Raw genomic sequence first — 22,099 nt, forward strand, 5'->3', positions numbered from 1 at the left:
ATTTCTACCTACAAATTCAACAATGTCAACATCCACCGAGGGTATGCCAGCGCCAAGCAATGTAGGTCCACTTTTTGGGGGTTGGTATCAGGTAGACCAGAAACACTCAATAAACGGAATGACACTCTAAGGCTGAGCAAACAGAAAAGAAAAGAAGAAAAAGGAAAGGAGAAAGATCAATGGTGGGTGTGCTAAATCAAAAAGAGAAGGTAAAAAAGGAAGGGAACGAGGCAATCACCAGTCATCATCGTCGTCTTGCTGATGCTTCCCCTGCATAGCGTTTTGTCTTGCCCTCAGTGCCTCGGCAAGTCCACCGGCCAAACTTGCATTTGAGGCGCTGTTAGGAGTAGCACGTCCACTGCCGCCGGACGAGTCCTGCGATTGCATGCTTACAGCACTGTCACGAGGGGCCGGTGGAGGGGCCGGTGCTGTCCTCTTACCCGCCATGTTAGGCCGCTTGGCGGGTGGTGCAGGGGGCGCTGGCTTGGCCTTGGCGGCGGCAGCCGTGGCAGCTCCGTTGGTCGCAGGGACCGGGCTAGCTCGAGGTGCCGCTGGGGGCGGGGGAGGGGGAGTAGGTCTCGGTGCCGGTGCAGGTGCGGCTTGCTCTTCCAGATATGCTTCGGGAGTCCAGCCCTGCACGGATGTTGCAGTATTCATACACAACCACCAACCTACCCAGATCTATTAGCAAGATCTAGGATATGGGAACATTGCAGAAGAGACTTACCATTTCCTTCCTTGGAAACAATCTGCACAACCTCACCAGCCCGAATTGAAAGCTCGTTCGACTGGGCGCTGCTGAAATCGTACAGGACCTTGGCGGTCGGTTTCCTTTGTGCCGGAGGACTTGAAGGAGGAGGCGGTGGGGGAGCCCTCATTGATCCAGACGAAGCAGTCCGTGTATGAGAAGCGGCGACGGCTGCGACGGGCTGCGGGACAGGCCTAGGCGCCGGCGGTGGTGCAGGTTGAGCGGCAGCTGGTTGGGGAGCCGGTGGTGGCGGTTGCACAGCGGCCGGCTGTGGGGTGGCTTGAGGCATGGGCTGACGAGGAGGCGCAGGTCGAGAGGCCAATTTCGAAGGACCACCACCTGGGCCTCCCGGACGAAGTAGTTTGCCAGTGGTGACGGGTCGCGCGGCAACTTGCTTGGGTCTTGGGGTTGGTTTGGAAACAGAACTGGCAGGTTCTCCGGCACTGGTATGAATTGTGCTACTCTTGTAGCTGTCCACATTGGAAGCGCCGGGTTCCTTGACGACCTTCACGGTGGCCAGCTTTCCTGGCTTCTTGTTGTATTCGATGCTATTCCTCTGTTAGTCATCAGTTCGCCAACTTGATGCATCCAAACCTACTGATCGCTGATCTTCAAGTTCAACTGTCCGCGCAAGGCAGTGGAAAGATGGGTAAAGAACTCCGTCTTAAAAACACAGTTCACGAGAGGATCGGGCTCCTGTGCGCCAATGACAAGCGAGAACCAGTCGTCTTTCAGGTTCGATGTGCTAACGGATTTGATGGCTCCAATCGGTATCGTTCGCTCGGACGAGATAGTCAACTGATTGTTGACGATAGTTTGCGCTACGATATATACATGTCGGCTCGTCTGTAGACGTTAGACCAGGAAATCACTTTAGGCGCGAAGTTTAACTCACCAAAATCAAGATTCGAGGAGATGGCTTGCTGGAGCGACCGAATTTAGATACCAGCACCTCGCCACGGCAAGAGAAAAGCACGTTTTCCGATCCTATAAAGCATCCGAGTCAGTGGAAGAAGCATAGAAAATATAGGAGGAAACGTACCGCTAATGCCTGCACCGTCACGGATCATTTCACCAGGACCACCTTTGTTGTCCACGCCAATGTAATCACCGAGGAATCGTCGCGAACCAAGCAAACTCATGCGCCGACGTTCCTTCCGGCCCTGGAGCAGTTGGTGGCCCTTGTCGCGCACCTTAATGAGCTCAAGGCCGCCAGTGCAGCGGCGCCAGAAACGTTGGATGCGGATAGCACATTCGATACGGTAGCGGAGGTAGTTACGCCAGGCGCGCTGGATTCGGATAGCCATGTTATGCCAGTACCGATCACGCATGGCCTCCAGCGCGAACAGCGTCTCCGGAGTCTTAACGAACACCTTCGTTATACCCATCTGGAACTCTTCTGCCGGAATACTGGTGTCCTTCAAGATCTGGCGGGCACCAGATTCGGCGTCACCCGTCCAGGTGTAGTCACCAGCATAGGACGTCTTGGGAGAAAGCAAGTAAAAACGTTCCACGAATTTGTCGAAAGTCTGACGGTAGGCGAAACCAGCACGTCGAATACGTACGTTCTCCTGAAGACCGAGGTATTTGATTTGATGCAGCACGTTGCCGACATTGTACTCCTTGGGGGCCTTGTTGTCGTTGGGTTTGATGGTTCGAATGTAAGAGGGCTGAGCCTTCATCAGCGTCGCCACCAAGTCGTTGGCGGAAGCCTTGATCTTGTCGCTCGCCGTGGGAGGTCGTCGTTTGTCATCCTGGTTAACCTGGTTGGGGAAGAGCGTGTGCACAAAGTTGTTGCTTGAGTGGCCGACGAGGTTCAGCAGATCCTTGAGCAACTGGTCCTTGTTCTTGTCCGTCATGCCCTCGACCGCATAGCTGACATCACCAGCATAATGCTTCACGATGAATTGACCCTGTCGGCTTTCGAAATTAGGGTTCTGGCCGAGGAAGTTCAGCCTGCCGACGAAGGTGTTGTCCGCAGCACCGGAATCAGCATGGGCCGTTGCGCATGCGTCGTTCAAGGCGGCAAAGACACCCGGCGGGCGCTTGTCCTCGATCAGCGAGCACACCACCTTGTTGTCAAAGTATTTGATCGGAGTCCACTGGATTTGCTCCCGAGCATATTCATCCTGCTCCGCCTTCAACGTCAACTGAATGAAGATCTGCTGAAGTTTCTCGTTGACGTAGTTGATACACAGCTGCTCGAAGGAGTTCTTTTCGAAAATCTCGAATCCATAAATATCCAGGATACCGATGGAGTTCGTCACAGACTCCCGGGCAGTCAAAGAAGCGTTGACGCGCTCCACAATCCAATCGAAAAGGTTGAAGTAGATTGCCTTCGAAAGCGCATCGCGCACAGCCAAGGCCTGGGTCGTGTTTAGAGGCACCTCGTAAACAGATCCCCTTCGACCTCCCCGAGCGGTCTCCATGATACGGATGGTCATGGCCTTGTTCACCTCGGTCGGATCGACCTCTAAAAGATAGGCGACGAAGTTCACGACCGATTGGTCCGTGATGGCGGCGTTGCCGGAGTCGTCCTCCGTGAATTGGATGTTTCCGATCCACAGAATCGTCGCCAACATGCGGAAAACATCGTCCTGCTCGGCCTCGGTCATACCAATAACCCCCATTGCGTTGAGCGTATCCCGGAACTCGGCAGCGTCGTCGACACCGGGCACATCGAAGCATTTAGATCGGCTAGTGTAGACGTAGGACTGGGGTTGTTGCAAACCGAACATGTCTAGTTTGTTGAGTTAGTGTAAGACATTGCGGGACAAGACCAGCCCATTCATACCTCGATACTTCTGCGGCGCAGCTTTCGTGAACTGGTAGAAGATGTGGAAGTTACGCTCGTTCGTAATCTGCCCCACAACTCGCGACTTCTCCAGCAGATAGTTGGTAATGTTGGCACCAACTGGCTCTCCATTGGCGTTGAACTCCAACTCCAAGTATTTTCCGAAACGGGACGAGTTGTTGTTACGCAGCGTCTTCGCGTTACCGAAAGATTCTAAGAGCGGATTCGTTGCGAGAACCATGTCCTTCGTTTGTTGAATGGACGAGTCCGTGCCTCCAGATACACTCGCGATATACTGCATGATCCGCTTCGCAGCCTCGGTCTTTCCAGCACCGGACTCTCCGGAAATGATCACGCACTGGTTGTCTTTATAGGATTTCATGTTATAGTAGGAGGATTCGGCGACCGCAAAGACATGGGGCGGAGTTTCCAGTCTGTTCTTCCCCCGGTAGGATTCGAGGACGCTATCGGTATAGATGCCCACTAGACAAAGACAAAACAGAGTCAGTCACAACCCCTGATATCCCTTATACCAGAACAAGCGCACTTACGGTCTCGGAAAGGGTTAACAGACACCAGCACGTGCCCAATATACGTCTAGAAATACACCAGTTAGCCGCCATCCGTCAGCCAGACCGCGCGATCCACAGCTTACGTAGATTTCGTCATGTTCAAAACGTAGTTTCAAGTTATCGTTGATGGCTTCGTTCGAGATCTTGCTCAGCAACGTCAAATCGGAAACACCAATCTCTTTCTTTTTCGTGCTTTCAAATGCGGCCTTTCGGACTTGGGGCTTGCCGCCCGCTTGCCGCCCATCGCCGACATCAGCGACTTTGGAGCGACCGAAGCCTCGACTCTTCTTCTCCCCGCCGGCCGGACGTCGTGAGTGTCCCTAGAATTGAAATATAGGTTAATGTATTTTCTTGCCAGTTATCTTGACCGATTGCTCGTCTCCCGATCCAGAAGAGCAACGAGACAACCCAACTCACCATGGTTGTTGCTACCGATCGCCCCGGGATCTGGCGCAGGCGTCAAGATATCCGACGTATCAGTTGCGGAATACCGGTCGATCACCGATTACTGAGTAAGGAAGGGAATGAGCGTAAAAGACAGGATGCTCATTCCAGGAATGTGTCGGGAATTGTCAAGAGTAACTCCAACACGGGAGTATGCGGAACGAATGGAGGTGGAAGTGGAGGAGTTAGAGAGGAAGAAAGAGGGAGAGGGAGAGGGAGAGGGAGGGACCAGAATGACGACGGTTGCTTGTGGAGGACAGATGGGATTTCTGCCTAAGGCCGCTGATCCCCCCTTCTGCGCCACACCGCCGCACGTGTGGCACCTCCCGACGGCCGGCAAAACGCGCAATCATCGAGTTTTCGCCTCCGCGGTTGGGTCGTCCCTTTTCCACCCGTCGTCAAGTCTGGCCCAACTCTGTGGTTGATGCTTTTCCTGGTGCCTGACGCCCAGTCGTAGGTGGGCACGTGCCATTGTCTTGGTTGCACAATCCCATTTGCTTACGACATCCCTATACTATAGTTAGTTACCGGTAGAACAATTCGGCTGCCTTTGGGGAAAAGAAAGAAATCATAGTTATGAAGTCCCTGAAGACAGTAAATCTAGTACGTTTGGGAATCAATTCTAACTATCGCGCCCATTCCCCGTCTTGTTCTCTACCACTCCGTTGGTATACGCTCCAAAGGGAGCCCGAGGCATCAACTCCTGATGCCTGCGCCTTTGTACACAGTATGAAGGCTTGTAGGCAGCCCTTTTACGACCGATTGCTTTTCCCATGCGGTTTTCCTTCTACCTTAATCAACACTCCTGAGTGTCGATGTCAGGTCGACAGGTGCCCAATAAAGGCAGGCATGGTTTCTAATTCCGGAATAATCTCTGGCGTGTCTTGCTTTTTCTCTTCTCCAGATTGGCCTAGTTTCGACCCTCGAATCGATCTTGCTCCACAGTCCACCTCGGTGTCATTTCCCATTCGTATCCGTATGGCTCGACGGCCTGTCCCCTTGAATTGGCCTGGGGCAGCCGGTCCCATATGACGTCATACTCTTTGGTCCACCGCGAACACGCGGCAATGTCAGCACATTTTACATGAACTTCAGGTATTGTGTAGATCGATTAAACCGTAGAAATAGCTTGTGTGTTATTCATGGTGGGACTGTGATTTATTAGTGTTGGTTTAATTGGTCTGGTGTTGAGGTTACCAGTCAGATTCGTCGTGTGGACTCCTGGATATATATCCCGGGAAACAAGACCAGAATACTCCAGGGAGAATGAAAACCCATTATCCGTACCTCTCCATTTTACAACCCGTTCACTCATATACCCTGTCATTCTCCCAGAATTTTGTTATACCTCTTGCCTTTCTTTCACCCAGATAATCATATAGAATCTCCTGCCCCTCAGGTGTGCGCACAGCCTGACCCACGGCTTTTAGGGATGGAAACAAATCGCTCAGGATGTTAATGTCATGCTCTGACAGGTTTACAGCGTCATCGGAATGAGCATGAGCCAAAAGATTGATGGAATCCGCCACAGAAGAATCCTGCACCGGGATATCCACAAGATTACCCATGTATTCTCTTATACTCGCAAGAAAGCTGGATGAGTCGGGAATAGGAAGTATAGGAACGGACGTAGATAGAGTTTCCGTGGTTCTATGAGTGTCAATCATGGGCGGTACTGGATTATTTGTGGATGGCGTACAGTATCTGGAGGGACAATAGTACGTCTAGATTATATTTTCCCGTTGCACTGTTGAATGGTTGTTCGGAAAGGAGGAGAGCAATGATGCATCTTCCAGGTGAGCACAGCATGGATACAGAGAGATCGTTTAGCCGAGAAATAGTTTGTTTCTTGTTCTCAGAGCCTAGGGAAGATGGCGTCAAGAGCAGGACGCGTAAAGGCTGCGGACTATTCCCCTGGTAGAAATCGAAGTCGTGACTTGGTAAGTGGGATTCTATCAAGACATGCGTAAGGACTTGGATGAGCATTGAATGCAGCAGAAGTACCGTGAAGAACGCTTGCTTGAGCCGTCAGGATTGGTCCTATGACTTTCCATACGGAGCGCGTTCGAAGGGATGAGGAAAATTGTCCACGAATGGAGTCCGGATCTGATTGATGATTCATGGTAGATTATAATTCCTTGATGTTCCATAATGTGCAGTCGAAGAGATGAAAAGGAGGAGAGAAGGATAAGTATGTACAGTGGGAAAGAGAGGAGATGTCCACCCCGCTCAACGTCATCCGGTAACAGAGAAGGGTATCCCAAACAGAAAAACAGGTATAACACCACCTGTGTACAAAACAGCGTCTATAAGGAGCAGAATTATGCACGAAGCCAATGTCTATCAATAGTCAACTCATTTCGATTTCGATGGCGGGCCCTGGTTGGTTGAATTCGTTGGAACCGGGGTCTTGTCATCCGTCTTCTTGGCCTGCTCTTCGCCAACAACAGCTTCAGCTGATTGTTCAGGACTTTGGCCAAATGTGAAATAGGACGTGATGCGTGACCACCAACTGGGCTCTTCAGCCTTCTCCACCTCCTCCTGCTTTTCCACCTCCCACACTTCGCGAGGGAGAATCCTGGGCGACGACTTTGACAGTCCCCCTTGCTTGGCCTTTTGTTGCAGAAGCTCCTTCTCCAAGGCCACCAAGGCCTGCCGAGCGGCCTTCTCCGATTGTTCCAGCTCAGCTAACCGAGACTCGACGTCTTCTCTGCGCGTAGTTTCCTTCCTCCGTGACCTCCACGATTCGAAGACGATCAAACCACCCGCCACCAGAAACAGGAACGATTCGCTGATAAATGTCGCACCCGACTCGATGGCTTTGGACTCCGACAGAGGCCTTATGTGGGGTTTTCGAGGGTTCGCGGCTTCTTCGGCGGCGGCTTTAGCCTTCGCGGCGGCTTCTTCTTCAGCTCTGGCCTCGGCGTGCGTTTTCGCCGTCGGAGAGGTCGGTTTGTGTTTTCGCAATTCGGCCTCGGCGGCGGCTTGTCTTTGTGAGGCGGCATTGTCGCGGAGGGTACCTAGACGGAGACGCATGTCGAGCCGGTGAAGAGATTGCGCCATGCCGATGCAGATTCGTCGGAAACGTTCATGTTCGCGGGCTTGTGCTTTGATTTGATTCTTGGAGTGGTCAGCATAATTTGGTCGGGATTGCTAACAGAATTGAGTGGGTTGAGCATACGGCGATCGGCTTTGAGAGAGTGCGGATAGCCAGCGAGGAGAGCTTTAGTGTGAGGGACATGGTGAATCAACGTAGAGGGGAGGTAGGGGAGGAGTGGGAAGAAATTATAATTAATTATTGGCAGTGGAGAGAAAAAAAATTATCGGAGGTCGGGAAGTAGTTTCATAGTATTGTGATATTCATAATGAGCATTGAGGATTTATCGAGGAAATCTCATTGAGAATCAAAAGGAATGAAGCCGTCGAGGCTGAACTCCAGAGGTGACCGAATTGTCAGGCACCAACTCTGCGTCATCCATGCAGATGCACAAGTGAGATTTATACAAAATGAGTCAGCGATGCATGGTTGTTACGGCATTCGGATCAATGTTTATCGATTGCCGGATTAGGCAGACCGTTTGGGGGGCGCCCGTGATCTCTCCGTTGCCGTGTCATCCCTTTTACTTTGCCCTACTGGACTTTGATTCCTCTTCCCTTGCTCCCCACCTGCTGGTGATTTCCGGGATCGAAGACTGTTTGACAGTCGCGTTGGGCGTTGGATGCATGTCATTGTTTTTGAGCGTCATTGTTATATCTTTTTTTGATTCATTCTGGTGAGTCGGCCCTTGTGTGCGAGTTTTTCGCCCCGCTGTGTCCCTCGGTGTTGATGTCGCCTTCGATATGGGACGGTTTTGCGCTTCAATTTGCCACGCCACTATACTTCCTTTCAATCACAGCTGGCTAGAGGCCAGTACATGGCCGCCGCTAATTGCCTTCTCCCCTCAATTGACTGACCGACCACTATTCAGGATAGCACCGGCTCGTCCATTATACCCCGTCTGCACCGTCTAGTATTTTCACATTGTATATTGCAATAACTCATGATTGTTACGACCGCCTTAATCGATTCAGAGACAGTCGGCTTGCGCATCTGGCCCGCCAGCGACAATAATACTATAGCGAAAGCACCCAAGGAGAATCCAACACAGGAGGAAGCACAAAGATGGAGGCCTTGTCACCCCGCTCGACAAATCAAATGATCAAACCCAAAGTGCCAATGGAACGGAAGGTACTCGATCGGAACGCTGCAGCTGCCAATGCTGCACAGAAAGCTACATCCTCGAAGAACCATGCGCCGCCGCCGCCTGCCCTCGTCACGGAGCCCATCGAGTATGGTGAGCGATACTCGACCGGCGCATTCCTGGGGAAAGGAGGATTTGCTATCTGTTACGAAGGCACATTGCTGCGCAATAATCGAGTCTTCGCGATGAAGGTGGTGAAGTCGGAGATGACACAGAAGAAGATGCAGGAGAAGGTACTTTGCGCTCCAGATCCCGGATAATTGGGCTGGACTGGAGATCATGTGGTTTGCTAATCTGGGGTGTTCTGTAGTTTCGGACCGAACTTCAGATCCACTCGAAAATGCGACACCCTCATATCGTCGGCTTTCATCGCGCGTTCGCTTTCGATCAGAGCACCTACGTGATCCTCGAGCTTTGTCCCAATGGGTCGGTTATGGACATGGTCAGGAAAAGGAAGTGTTTGAGTTTGCCGGAGGTCCGACGATTGATGATCCAGCTTTGCGGTGCGGTGAAATATCTGCACAAGCGAAATGTTGCGCATCGAGATTTGAAAATGGGCAATTTGTTCCTGGATCAGAACATGGATATCAAAGTGGGAGATTTCGGACTGGCGGCGATGATAATCTCAGAGCGCGACGAAAAACGGAGAAGAACGCTTTGCGGGACCCCGAATTATATCGCTCCGGAAGTTCTCGATAAGACCAAAGGGGGCCATACGCAAAAAGTCGACATCTGGTCCTTAGGTGTTATATGGTAAGAACGACATGATCTACATTGACTGTCTGGTGCGACTAACAAACCTTTATAGCTTTGCGATGCTCACAGGCTACCCTCCCTTCCAATCGAAAACCCAGGAAGAGATATACAAGAAAGTCAGAAACCTCACATACGTGTGGCCCAAAGGTGCAGACTGCGCCAACGACATTCCGGAAGAAGCGAAGTCGCTAGTCAGCTCTTGTTTGAATTTGGCAGAAGAGGAACGACCCGACCCCGACGACATTGTTGAGCACCCTTTTTTCAGCATGTACGACGGATGCATCCCGCGGAGACTGGAGCCCCAGTGCTGCCTTGCTAAGCCGTTCTGGCTCACGGCGGATCAACCTCGTGGCGACAATATGGTGATTGGCCATAGCTTGGAGTATGACGAGAAATTGTCCGGCTATATAGATAACGTCGACGATCCGAGCCAGCGATACCACATTTGCAAAGCCGCCTTTTATACTTTCTGCGGCGTTGGGAGGAAGCCAGATGGGTCTGCCCGGAAAGCTGCTGGCAAGCACGGCTCTAAGTCGGCGTTCGCTGAATGCTTCGCGGAGGAGGAGAAGGGACTTCAACCAGTTATCCCTTTGCCGGAGGACATCGTCTACAGCTACCCCTACGATCCAGAAGGAGATTGGAGTGTTCCGGAGCTGATGCTAACAAAGCGCAGAGACTGCTCCTCGCTGGAGAGCTCCGTTCTGTCCTCGAAAAGTACTGCATCGGTTCGCAGCAATGTGATGTCACAGTCGCGAACGCAGGCCGCCTTAGTTGCGGCCCAACAGCGTCGACAGGAATCGCAGAGCCATGCAGCTACTCTTCGACAGCAAGCGACCGGCCGAGGCTCTGTCAGAAAGGTGCCAACCCTTTGCGATCCCCCAGGCCCCGTATCACGACCGTTGGAAAATGTGCGTGTGGATGATGATGCGTTGTCTGTACCGGGTGGACCAACAGGTGGCCTCGCGGATCGTCCCATTCGCGCGCGCCGTGGGGTGGCTGCTTCGTACTCAGGCTCAACGCGTGGCTCGGATAGAAACCTGGTACCTCAGGTCTCCCGCATTACTAGTGATGCAGCGATGCTGACGGTTGGAAAGACTCGTTCGCAGTCTCGACGGCTAGAAGCCGCGAATAAGGACGGCCCAGAACTTCCGTTACCTAAAGAGCGAACTACCACAACTACTCTAGACAGCGCTCCAATCCGGCTGCGACCCGCATCAATTCGTGTTGCGCCTAAGTTGGAGAAACCCGAGGTGTTGAAACCGGTCGAGCCATTGAAATTAGAACCCCGACCCGCCCCAGCTGAAGAGGTCCACCGTTTACGGCCAGAACCTCAGCCTCAACCTCAAGCTATGCCTAGAACCGGCAGTAAGACGTCGCTATCTTCTGGCAATAAACCTCGGTCATCTCTTGGAACGCACCCACTTTTTCATCGCGATGACCCATGTGAAGCCCTTCCGGGGACATCTATTGCCGATACCAATGCAGACCTACGACACATGCTATCAAACCTGGTGCCAAATTCATCTGTCCGACGGCGCGCAGTTGCCAGGAGAGAACCGCATACGTACGTCATCAAATGGGTCGATTATACCAATCGATACGGCATCGGCTACGTCCTGGACGATGGGAGCGTCGGATGCGTCTTTAGAGCGGGTAATGGCAATCCGGCCACTGGTGTCGTCGTACGCGAAGGTGAGAAGCACATCCGTCGCAAGGCGCGCAGCCATGAGAAACGGGAGGGAGACGCATTCACCTATTCCGAGGCGGATCAGCTTGTGCCTCGCCAAGGGAAGCCGGTTGAATTCTACGAGAACTGCGACAACGATGCATCCGGGTTCCACGGAGGCGTACGTCGCGCAGCAGTCCCCCCTTCACTATTTGAAGTCAAGCCGTCATCCAATGGCTCCTCCAGCTCGGGCGTCAAGGTTCGTACAAATTCTGGTATGGAGTGTGCGCGAGCGGACGCCGAGAAGATTAAACGCGTCAAATTGGTGGACCAGTTTGGCAAGTATATGATCGGATCTCTAGGCCGACATGGCGACGAGGCATTCCTCGAGGACCAAACGTCAACCGGGGACCAAAGACAGTTTATCAAATACTACCAGCGCCTAGGTAACGTGGGTGTGTGGGGATTTGGGGATGGTGCTCTTCAGGTTTGTTTTAGCCCCCCTCTGATTTTCTTCCACCGTGCTGACCAGTTACTGACAGTTCAACTTCCCCGACCACACCAAACTCGTTATATCACCAGGTCGCACCAGAAGTTCATCTCCATGGATAGACTTCTACCACCTGTCGCCCTCGGCTGCTCGTTACTTGAGCGCCAAAGGAAAGATGCACCCCGCTGGATTCGACACGCGGGCGCTGGCATCGGACGAGGTGGGAACGTTCCTGAGCATTGCGTACGGAGCGACAGCTAGTCCGATGGATGAACGCATTCGCGACATCCTTGACGCCAACTCGTTCCTTCAAAAGATCGGGTTCCTGAAAGACGTTTTGAAAGGATGGATTAAACACGGGCGAATTGGAGGACGCCCATTCGACAAATCCCTGGGAGTCGAAGGAGGCCTGCGGTCGCTCGACATGTTCTGGGAGGGAGCCCAGGAGAGGGCCCACGGGTCGAAGTTTGTTTGGGTGACAGTGGGCGCGCCTGGAGGAGACGGCGAGTACCGATCCATCACTCTTAGGGAGAAGGACAAAAAGGTGGAAGCAACCCATGAGCAGGAAATGGGGATGCTCAGGGAACGGTTGCGAATGTTGGGGGCACCGTCTTAGTCGACGGTCCGCGGATCTTACGATGTTATGATTTCCACTGTTTTGATTCATTGCAATGGTCGTTTTGGTGTGATTCTTGCGTTCATTCCCTTGCATTTGCTGCGTGTTTGATTTATTGCATGACCGTGCGTCTTTTCCACAGTTACATATTTAGTATCCAATTTTCAGACCTGCGAATTAATCAACCTCAAATGATGAATTGACTTTCCACCAATCCAACTTGCCCCTTGTCTACTCAACTCGACGAGTCATCCACCTCAACCCCCAAGATTCATGGCATGGTCCTGAGCGCATACTTCGTCCCATCTCTCGTTTCCCCCTCTCGTATTCCCCGCCCAACCAGCCGCTTTGGTGCTTGGACAAGCGGCTTGCAAGTCTATATTCAGCACCAAGACGGGATCTAAGCCGCATTGTACGCTATCGCTACGAAGTGAGTGGTCCACATCACGTCTTGGCCTGAACGTATTGCTGGAGGGACTTCGTATTCTGGAAATTAGCCCCAATCCAGTCCAGGCACGGCGCTCTCATTATGCGGAGACCAATCAGGTTGGTTCTTGGGTATCTGCGCGGGAGGGGAGAGGCAAGTTGGGGTATAAATATCTGGTTGTAGGCAAGGTGCGTGAGCTTGAGGTTCTTTCATGAGGTAATTTGGATCAGGCAAGAAGAAAAGCAGACAGATATACAGTCACTCATTTTACTGTTTCCTGTTGCTCATCCATCCGCTCGCTCACTCACTCCACTCGCTTGTTATCGTGATTGATTGATTGAACTGGCTACGATGCTTTCCTCTCTTGTCCTTCTCACCCCCCTTCTTGCGGGCCAGGGTCTCGCCGCGCACTTCGGCTCTCACCTTGTCGAGATGGAAATATTTAAGCGCCAGAGCGACAGCGAGGCTTTTGTGCCTGGCACTACCCCCGGCTGTCCTTCTAACTGGCCCATGTGCGGGACGAGTGGCATCTGCTATAACCCCAGACAAGGACAGACCTGCTGCCCGGGTGGAAAGTGTATGTTGTACCCTACTATCTTGTTTATCAGACACTACCTCACTGTAGAAGAGCCTGATTGCTGACGATGTCTGTGGAATTGGAATAGACGCCTGCCCGTCCAACTCGTTCTGTCTGCAGGAGCCGTACTGCTGTCCTGATGTACGTCCCTTTCTCCCTGAGATATGTTAAACCTTGGAATGCTAACACCCAAAAAGGGCCTCGACCCGGAAACCTGCGCCCGCCGATACGGCATCACCTTGTCTCCAAGCTCAACTGAGGAGCCTGTCCCCGAGCCCACCGAGACCGCCCCCGAGCCAACTGACACCGTCGAGCCCACTCCCACCGAGCCGACTGGCCCTGAGCCTACCGACACTGTGCCAGAACCCACTGAGACCGTGCCCGAGTCTACCGAGACTGCTCCAGAGCCGACGACGACCTCGAACCCGGTGATTCCTAAGCCCCCGACCTCGACTGTACCGTCTGTGCCGTCGAGTACGGCAAGCCCGACCCTGCCGACTGCGTCTCCTTCTACATTGTTGTTTACTGGCGGTGCGAATGCTAGGGAGGTTGTTGGTGGAGCGGCGATTGTTCTCGGGGGACTGGGACTGTTGGGTAATTTAATTTAGGGAATGGAGGGGATTCCAACGAGAATTGTTTGATGTGGGAGATGTGGTTGGGATCAATTTAATGGGGGTTAATGTTGATGGACACGAGTTCAGGGTTATATAAGTTTTTGTGAATATGTGATATAATTATTATAAGGTTGACTTGCCACTGGACTTCAAGGTATGGCTCAATATCGAAGTAATACGTCAAACGCCAGATAGAATCGGATTCAGTGCGGAGAATCTCTCGGAGGAATATCCATACTGCGCGGGGTAGAAAGACCTCATTAGCGTTCCTGCAGATCGTCAATTCTATTCTCATCTCATTCAGATGGCTTAACCTCTCACCGCATGTCACCCTGCTGCCCTGATCGCTCTCTTACAGCCAACGACCATCCATCTACCCTCATTTTAGCTACAAAACTTCGCTAAATCGCCCATCATGTCCACCTCGATATCCTCCATGCAAAACCCCTCCTGCCTCCTCTACGGCGCCGGAGACTGCCGCTACGAAGACCGACCCATTCCCAGCATCGAAGACTCAAACGACGTGATAATCCGCATCGCGTACACCGGCGTTTGCGGGAGCGATGTACGTAAACACACCCATCATACCCTAACCCTCTTCCATAACTCCAACCGATACTAACAATTCAACCGGGGGAAAAGGTAAGTTTCTGGGTCCACGGCGGGATCAAACGCCGCATAACGCCAGAAAACCCAGTCGTGATGGGCCACGAAGCATCCGGCACAGTACATGCAATCGGATCCAACGTCCACCATCTGCAACCCGGCGATCCGGTGGCCATCGAGCCCGGATATCCGTGTCGGCGTTGCGAGCTGTGCAAAGCGGGGCGATACAATCTTTGCCCGGGGATGAAATTCGCTGCAGTCCCGAGTAGTTGTCATGGGACGCTGACCAGGTTTTTCAAGATCCCCGGGGATTATTGTCATTCGTTAGTGCCGGCAACATCGGGATCGGGATCAGGTTCAGGATCCATAGACTCAGCCCCAAAGTCGGGCTTAGGACTCGACGAAGCCGTACTAATGGAACCCTTAGCCGTGGCAATCCACTCCGTCCGCTCCGTAGGCGTTATACCTGGGAGCCGGGTAGTGATATTCGGAGCCGGCACGGTGGGCCTGTTATGCGCGAGCGTGGCGCGCGAGTTCGGCGCTAAACAAATCATCGTTGTGGATGTGAACGCACAAAAGCTGGAGTTTGCAGAGAGTGTGGTTCCGAACCCGCATGTCTCTTTCGGAACATACATCCCCTCGTCGACGCTCTCGGCTGAAGAAAATGCCAGCAATATACTTGAGCAGTTTGATTCCGCGTCCCATCATAGCGGAGGATCAGAGATTCCGGGCTTCGATGTCGCGATCGAAGCTACTGGCGCTGAACCCTGCGTTCAGATGGGGATTCATGTCCTGAGGGCTGGGGGTGCGTATATCCAGACGGGGAACGGGAAGAGGAAGGTGGAATTTCCGATTGCGACGGTGGCGGAAAAGGAGATCACGGTGCGAGGATGTTTTCGGTATGGACCTGGGGATTTCCAGCTGGGGGTGAGAAGGGCGAGTGAGGGCAGGATTCAGGTGAAGAGGTTTATTACGAAAGTGGTGCCATTTGAGAGGGCAGTGGAGGCGTGGGAGACGACGAGGAGGGGAGAGGGGATTAAAACTTTGATTAAGGGGGTTGAGGATTGAATTTTCTTGAAAAGAAAATTGCAGGGGATGCGAAAGGAGAATGCAAGGATTGTTATGGGGTAGTTGTATGTGAGTGAGCATTCAGTCCATAAGGGAGGATGTTGGGAGAGATCGTTTACGAATAGAATCAATGGGCTGGAGCCAAAGCGGAAGAAAGCCCAAGAGCAAAATATTGTGAATGATTCGATTAGATTGGTAAGACGTCATCGTTTGGAAGATAAGTATTCCTCAATTACTAGCGACATGTGCAACGGTGTATGTATTAAGTGGCCAGATTAAACAATATCTTATACTGGGGGAACGCGCAACACAAGTGGTATCGAAAGACAGAGATCATAAACAACACCCCCATGCAAGACTATAAGTCATTTAAACATACCAATATGTGCAGTCAAATTCAAGATAGCGATAATAAACCCATTAATCCATCAATGTTTCTCCAGTGAGAAGGTCGGCTCAGGCATGGTCACCGAGCTTGCCCCCGACGGTTCCCGCATCGGCGGCATCGACATCGGCGGCCTGTTCTGCTCATGACCTTGCATCTGTGTATGCATCTGCATCGGCGGCTGAGGGTGCGGGTGCGGATGCGGTTGCATAGGATAAGGCGACATTGGCGGTCGTGTCTGCCCATGTCCCTGTCCTTCTGTCTGCATCATCGGTGGTTGCATCTGCTGCTGTGGATGTGACTGTGGATGCGGCGGCATAGGATACGGCGATGAAGATGACTGCGGCGGCGGGTAAGGACGACCAGGTAGGAACGATCTCCGATGACCCGGCTGCTGCGCAGCACGATTCTCGCCGCCACTTTTTGTCGCCTCCAGCTCCCGCTTCACGCCCTCATACATATGCTCGATGATCTGGATCTCCTCCTGGATGTCTAGCGCGCAGCCATCCAGACACAGCTCACGTTCGCGCTGCTCGATATACTCACGAATATTGCGCCACTCGTTCTGGTAGTGTTTCAGACGATCCGGGAGGCCGGAGCCCTTGAGGTAGGTGAGGACGCCGGCCATGATGGTGTTGATTGCGCCAAAGGCCGTGACGGCGGAGTGGGGGCCCGAGGCGGCCCCGATGGCGGTTAAGGCGGCAGCGACGACGATCTGGATGCTCAGACAGGTGTTGATCAGGATGCTGAAGAGGCGGTAGCGTTGCGCGGAGGCTTGTTCGGCGCGGACGACTCGCGTGTAGATGCCGACGTTGGGGGCGGAGCGGGCGAATTGGTTCAGTGCGGTGAGGGCGGGGACGCTGTCGATGCCAGTGAGAGCACGGAAGATGAGGAGTTTGTCATAGGAGGGGATGAGAGAGCCGGCTTCGGTGGTTGAGAGCGTGAGGCGTTTCGGTGGGAAGTCACCGGGTCCTGGACCGCCTGGGCCCATGGGATCTGGATGTTGTGCTTGACCGTCTGCCATCATAGAGTGGGGTGGCATACCCGGTCCGTTCATTGGGGGGAAGCCTTGCTCCTCTCGATCAAAGGCAGATAGAAGGAGGCGGCGAGCGAAGGTGCCCAGCCTGCTGGGTTGGTGGCCGGCCATGCCGTGTAGTGCTTGCAAAGTAGGGCAACGCACGTTATGGACTGACTTGAATGCGCAGGACGTGGGACGACACCAAGAAAAACGAGAAGGGCGATGGCTCTGCTTTAGTATTAAAGTGGCGTCGACTGACGGCAGCGACTATGCCGGTTTGATTGCATTTGTGTTTATTTGTGTGCACGATATCATTTGGTTTAACCCAGGTGAGTCCGCGCTAAATCCTCCCTGAAAGGCACGGACATCGGCACGTCAGTCAAAGATGCGCATGGGTGATTGGATCATAGGGTGAACCTTCACGATACATCGATTGTAGATCCTCATATTCAAAAGAGACCGTCTCAGGCGAGAGGAAACTAGGGAGAGCAAGTGCAACCCTCGAGGGAGAGAAAGTTTGATTTGGTGTTGAGAGTGTGATCGCTCACAGCGCGGGCTCCACTCCATTATACTGACTCCTTGCAGACCAATCACCAAAACAAACAGCCAGTTCGGACGCAGACACAGCCTCCTTGGATGGTGCCAGGTGATTAAAATCCTCTGGTATAAACCCGCAAGTCTAAGCTCAACTCGGAGCTGATAGGAGTACAGATCGTAGCGTCGCATTGGGTCGGGCGAGCTTGCCGGGCTGCAAGTGTCGGGGAGGACAGTCTTGGGCATCGTGCAGAGAAGTGGCCCCGGGCTCGAGTCATGATTAGTCCGGTGGGGAACTGGTGGCTCCAAAAGTTGGGAATTTTAAGCGATGCTTCTGGGCCTGTCGCCTTCCTTGTCAGATTCACGTCTTATTCCCCAGAACAATAAGGATCGTAGTGTGACATACATCACCGTCGTCGGACACGAAATAAACTTGCGCGTCCACGAGTTCTCAGCTCGCACAGCTGGAACTCCGACGTAGGGGACCAAACTCTGCTTCACTCTACGGACCCCAACCCGATCTCGTGTCTAGGGATCAGCGCCCCTAGACTCGCGAGGCCCGGGCGGGCTGAACCCGACGCCAAAGAACGCTAATTAATGTCCGAGGTTCATCCTCTCCCTCTCGATCCACGGTTCGCCAGTCCGTCAGTGCGGGAATCCCGCGTATTTAGTGCGTTATGTTGGGACCCTGATTGGCGTGTGTGGAAAACAGCCTAATGCACGCTGCTGTATGAAGATGGAGCTCAGCTCGCCTTTTTGGGTATGTTGTTCGGAATGCTGGACATGGGACTTGAAGCAACCAAGAAAGTCTCCTTAATTCGCCGAGTGTGGATCCTTTGCAGCCGACTCGATGGTTGTGAGCTCTAATTCTCGAAGGTAGGATATATTAATTGTCATTGCTACCCGATGGAAAGGAAGGTGCACCGAATGTCATATTCATGTCCTGGAGGTGTCGGGGAGACTAGAGCGTACGAGCGCTATTTGTCATGTTCGAGCACGGATGCTAACTAATAAGATTGAGCATTATAACAAGCGGCCTAGACCGAAGTCCATCTCGGCATGTTTGCGTACTGAGAGACCTGATAATCGCTGATGTCATCTTTTCCAATCATCGTTTCTCCGGCTCGTGCCGCCCGCGACATCAAACTGGCTATACAACAGCTCACGCAAAAAAGAGGCACTATGGCTGCCTTATCAAATATCCGGGCTTAAGAGAGTGAGATATACCAAGAAATGTCTTCGAAAGGCTGTGGTGTCTTATCGACGTCACTATCTCTGTGCACTGTTCAACAACGTTCAATGACAACCCTTGCGACTAGATAAGCAAGGGAAACAAGGCCGCTAAACCTGGTCTGGAGATTTGAGTTGGCAAAGGGGGGAGACACGATGCAATATTAGGTGACTGAAGCAAGGATATTCGAATGTGATGTGCTTGTTAACTGATGGTTCTGTTCAACAACAAAATCGCAGCGCAGCGTACCGCAACAGCCTAGGCCCAAAACTGCCGCTAATTCTCTAAGCGTACTAATATCCCGATTTTCCGATGCTGCTTTTCAATGGCCGAATGCCTATAGATGCTATAGGCGAGACTTAGGGTGAGTCAGTGGGACAACACGATCAATATGGCACAGTTAGCCCGGTCGGTGTACTTCGACTTAGTGTTCATTTAATCATCAACCCGGGAGCTTTTCAAACAGAAAGCTTAACGTCAAGACACAGGAAAATCCAAGATGAAGTTCTAGTATCTTGAGAACGAGGCATTAGGGTAGGGTTTGTACTGCCCGTGACCTGCCCGCGGCGCGGACGTCCATGGTTCATACAGTAACATCCGACCAATCAAGACTTTGAAAGATGCTTAAATAACTCTCAGATTTTATTGAGCGTTGAGAGGATTCCACTGACTATATGAGTGAAAAGGTCGCCTTGTGGGGCAAGATGGTATGCCGCAGGGCGTGCTCAACCATCAATCCTCTCCGTATGCAAGCCTAAATGACTCACTTTTTGTTAGTGAGTGTATAAACCAACAACCGAGAAGTGATACAATTTATTTACCAGTTGTGCAAGCCTAAACCTCTCGTTGCCTCGTTCCACTCATCATTTCAATTACTCCCACAATGCCATTGGACTTGCTCGCGCAGTGCCCGGGCCTAGAAGGCCTAAACGCCTTTACTCGCCCTCTTACCCCAAACGATGTCAAATCGTGCGTAACAGTAGAGAGCGCATTTGTCGAGCACGAGAGATGCTCCGAAGAAAAGGTTCTTCACTCGCCGTTCCACCACAATTTCCTAACTAACTATAAAATCCGCAGTTTGCGTATCGTCTCAACCAAACCCCCGAGCTCTGTCTCGGTCTCTTCATCAAACCCGCCAATAGCACCACGTATCAATTAATCGGACATATCATCGCCAACAAGACTCAATCCCCAGTCGTGACGGATGGGTCAGTGGAAATGCCTACTTCCTGGGAGACATTACCCCCGAACGAGCGAGTCCTCGTGGACGGGGAAGTGATCGGGAATGATCCCCAGGGGACGAATATAGCGATTCACTCGGTCGCTATTATCCCGGAGTATCAAAGAGGCGGAGTTGGAAAGGCCTTAGTAAAGACGTATGTCGAATATATTCGAAGGTCTAGGGATATTGGGCAGTTCGGGCGGATTGCTCTGCTCGCTCATGATTATTTGATTCGGTTCTACGAAGGTGCTGGGTTTGAGAATCACGGGCAGAGTGAGGCTTTCTTTGCGGGTGGAGGATGGTATAATATTGTGATTGAGCTCTAGTGGTCTTTTGGTATGTAACTGAACTTGCTGAAGGGGAATGGGGGTTTGTGTACTTTCGGATACGTAATGATAGACAGTTGTATCGGTCGGGGACATAATAATGATAAAAACAGTTGTTTAATCACCAGTCCCAGAATGAAGTAATCCGGGAAAAGTAAAGCAGCAATATAACAAAACACCAGGAGCGAAAGCGCGGGCTGAGGATTACTGTGAACGGAATTAATTGGCAACTACTACCTAGGTACAGTACAAGTGGAGCATGCTGTTGCCTCACCGGATAAGCTTAGATCTGGTATACTCTGCACTCTCCGGGGTAGCTCATTTTATACAAATTTCCAGATAAGGCCTCTGAACTGTGGGAATGCAAGAATAGCCGGTTTTAAGCAGGCTGATCAGCAGTGGAGAGAGCTGTTCCGAAGCGGCAATCGACGTCACCCAACGTTACATAACTCTGACATCAACACCAGCCCTAAGCATTTATATAGCAACCCTGACCTACAACCCCTTGCAACAACCACAACACCGGACTTTTGTCCAATTCACAACCATGGCTACATTCAACCCCCCTCCGCTGGTCGACATAGACCGATATGTCGGCCATAAGCAAAGCCGCGCGCTCAATGCCGGCGACATCGGCATCTTCAAATCCACTCTTCTCCCATCCTTCACTATCCACTCCGGTCTATCCATCGCATCCTTCATCGCCGCCAAAGCCACCGACCGCGGTGAGATCAAAGACTGGTGCTGGCCCTCCAGTCAAGTTTTGAACGCCTGGTGGAGCGCCATCGGCCGGCCCATGGCCCTCGACGATATCTCCTTCTCCTCTGCCTGGCGCATGCTCCCCTGGACCGAGAAAGTGCTTCTCAGCTCCGTGACGATCTGGGGAACGCGGCTTTTCTATCGGATCGCAACCCGCACTATCACCCGTGGCAAGGACGACCCGCGATACGACGAGCTGAAAGCGAAGGATCCCGGATTCTGGAAGTCCGCGTTCCTGAAGCAGTTCTTGCCTGAGGCGGCGTTCTTGACCTTCATCACCTTGCCATTTACGCTGCCGTTCCGATTGAGCGAGACTTCGCTGGACATTACGCCCCAGACGGCGGGCTTGTTACGGACTGTCGGCGTGGCGCTGTTCTCGGCCGGGTTTGCTCTCGAGGCTATGGCTGATAAGCAATTGGAGTTGCATCGCCAGGAGCGGACGGACTTGTGTCGCCATGGAGTGTGGAGTATCGTGAGACATCCGAAGTGAGTTTTCCATATCCGACTCAGTATCCCATGCAGTGTGCACCCATTGGATAGACGTTGACTAATCTACCTTCTTTTTTCAGCTACCTCGGCGACGCTCTTGTCCACTTCTCCTTCGTTGTCCTGAACGCTGCCAGCTCATTCAACCCTCTTGTCATCCTCGGCCCCGTGGCAAACTACCTCTACTTGCGATTCGTGGGCGGCGACAAACAGAACGAAGAAAGCCAGGAGGCGCGGTACAAGGAACAGGACCCGCACAAGTACGTGCAGCTGCAGGCTTGGAAGCAGGAGAAGAACAGCTTCTGGCCGAGCTTGGGCGAAGTGCTGAACCCGTGGACCTGGGCTGTGCTAGGAAGTGGATTGGTGGGGGTTGTCTTGGAAGAAGGTATCAGGGGGTGGGCCTTCCAGTAAGGAACCAGGATGACCAGTTGTGTCTGTGGTTGGTTACGATATATGTAATTTGTTCATACAATGTGGAGTTAATTAGGATAATGTGGCTTTGAATCTATCATGAAATAC

The 22,099-nt window shown here is 52.4% G+C and overlaps 9 protein-coding genes across 10 annotated transcripts; 5 read left to right on the plus strand and 4 right to left on the minus strand.

Annotated features, from left to right (window-relative positions):
- Positions 1-234: 234 nt before the first annotated feature.
- On the minus strand, positions 235-4,534 carry MYO1_2 (class I myosin myoA; the record flags this gene model as incomplete). Its single annotated transcript, XM_046089189.1, has 9 exons — positions 235-671; positions 728-1,296; positions 1,347-1,594; positions 1,644-1,735; positions 1,791-3,488; positions 3,543-4,025; positions 4,094-4,139; positions 4,198-4,434; positions 4,532-4,534. The coding sequence occupies 9 exons, from the start codon at positions 4,532-4,534 to the stop codon at positions 235-237; spliced, it is 3,813 nt and encodes a 1,270-aa protein (XP_045945159.1).
- Positions 4,535-5,865: 1,331 nt separating this feature from the next.
- On the minus strand, positions 5,866-6,544 carry LDX57_007474 (uncharacterized protein; the record flags this gene model as incomplete). Its single annotated transcript, XM_046089190.1, has 2 exons — positions 5,866-6,208; positions 6,258-6,544. 2 exons carry the CDS (start codon positions 6,542-6,544, stop codon positions 5,866-5,868), a joined length of 630 nt encoding a protein of 209 aa, XP_045945160.1.
- A 369-nt stretch (positions 6,545-6,913) lies between these two features.
- LDX57_007475 (OPA3 family protein) lies at positions 6,914-7,799 on the minus strand (the record flags this gene model as incomplete). The annotated part of the gene is made up of 2 exons (XM_046089191.1): positions 6,914-7,678; positions 7,740-7,799. 2 exons carry the CDS (start codon positions 7,797-7,799, stop codon positions 6,914-6,916), a joined length of 825 nt encoding a protein of 274 aa, XP_045945161.1.
- A 438-nt stretch (positions 7,800-8,237) lies between these two features.
- On the plus strand, positions 8,238-12,518 carry CDC5 (Cell cycle serine/threonine-protein kinase cdc5/MSD2). 2 transcript variants are annotated; one of them, XM_046089192.1, is made up of 5 exons: positions 8,238-8,331; positions 8,527-9,032; positions 9,110-9,552; positions 9,608-11,708; positions 11,764-12,518. In XM_046089192.1, the coding sequence occupies exons 2-5, from the start codon at positions 8,721-8,723 to the stop codon at positions 12,325-12,327; spliced, it is 3,420 nt and encodes a 1,139-aa protein (XP_045945162.1). In that variant the 5' UTR covers positions 8,238-8,331; positions 8,527-8,720; the 3' UTR covers positions 12,328-12,518. The 2 variants fall into 2 exon arrangements, with proteins under 2 accessions (XP_045945162.1, XP_045945163.1); XM_046089193.1 differs by having other exon boundaries at positions 8,527-9,552.
- Positions 12,519-13,105: 587 nt separating this feature from the next.
- On the plus strand, positions 13,106-13,939 carry LDX57_007477 (uncharacterized protein; the record flags this gene model as incomplete). The annotated part of the gene is made up of 3 exons (XM_046089194.1): positions 13,106-13,331; positions 13,420-13,472; positions 13,529-13,939. The coding sequence occupies 3 exons, from the start codon at positions 13,106-13,108 to the stop codon at positions 13,937-13,939; spliced, it is 690 nt and encodes a 229-aa protein (XP_045945164.1).
- Positions 13,940-14,360: 421 nt separating this feature from the next.
- LDX57_007478 (NAD(P)-dependent alcohol dehydrogenase) lies at positions 14,361-15,619 on the plus strand (the record flags this gene model as incomplete). Its single annotated transcript, XM_046089195.1, has 2 exons — positions 14,361-14,510; positions 14,588-15,619. The coding sequence occupies 2 exons, from the start codon at positions 14,361-14,363 to the stop codon at positions 15,617-15,619; spliced, it is 1,182 nt and encodes a 393-aa protein (XP_045945165.1).
- Positions 15,620-16,047: 428 nt separating this feature from the next.
- Positions 16,048-17,151, minus strand: LDX57_007479 (uncharacterized protein; the record flags this gene model as incomplete). Its single annotated transcript, XM_046089196.1, has 1 exon — positions 16,048-17,151. The coding sequence occupies one exon, from the start codon at positions 17,149-17,151 to the stop codon at positions 16,048-16,050; it is 1,104 nt and encodes a 367-aa protein (XP_045945166.1).
- A 2,519-nt stretch (positions 17,152-19,670) lies between these two features.
- Positions 19,671-20,359, plus strand: LDX57_007480 (GNAT family N-acetyltransferase; the record flags this gene model as incomplete). Its single annotated transcript, XM_046089197.1, has 2 exons — positions 19,671-19,811; positions 19,865-20,359. The coding sequence occupies 2 exons, from the start codon at positions 19,671-19,673 to the stop codon at positions 20,333-20,335; spliced, it is 612 nt and encodes a 203-aa protein (XP_045945167.1). The 3' UTR covers positions 20,336-20,359.
- A 523-nt stretch (positions 20,360-20,882) lies between these two features.
- Positions 20,883-21,991, plus strand: LDX57_007481 (DUF1295 domain protein; the record flags this gene model as incomplete). Its single annotated transcript, XM_046089198.1, has 2 exons — positions 20,883-21,580; positions 21,664-21,991. The coding sequence occupies 2 exons, from the start codon at positions 20,883-20,885 to the stop codon at positions 21,989-21,991; spliced, it is 1,026 nt and encodes a 341-aa protein (XP_045945168.1).
- Positions 21,992-22,099: the final 108 nt, after the last annotated feature.

Source organism: Aspergillus melleus (assembly GCF_016097325.1).
Source record: "Aspergillus melleus strain CBS 546.65 chromosome Unknown contig4, whole genome shotgun sequence".
In the NCBI taxonomy this organism is placed as follows: domain Eukaryota; kingdom Fungi; phylum Ascomycota; class Eurotiomycetes; order Eurotiales; family Aspergillaceae; genus Aspergillus; species Aspergillus melleus.

Excerpts from the sequence above, each read along its gene's own strand:
- CDC5 (XM_046089192.1), top strand. The coding sequence starts at position 8,721 with ATGGAGGCCTTGTCACCCCGCTCGACAAATCAAATGATCAAACCCAAA. Across the intron at positions 9,033-9,109 it reads AGAAGAAGATGCAGGAGAAG|TTTCGGACCGAACTTCAGAT; the intron begins GTACTTTGCGCT and ends GGTGTTCTGTAG. Across the intron at positions 9,553-9,607 it reads TGGTCCTTAGGTGTTATATG|CTTTGCGATGCTCACAGGCT; the intron begins GTAAGAACGACA and ends AAACCTTTATAG.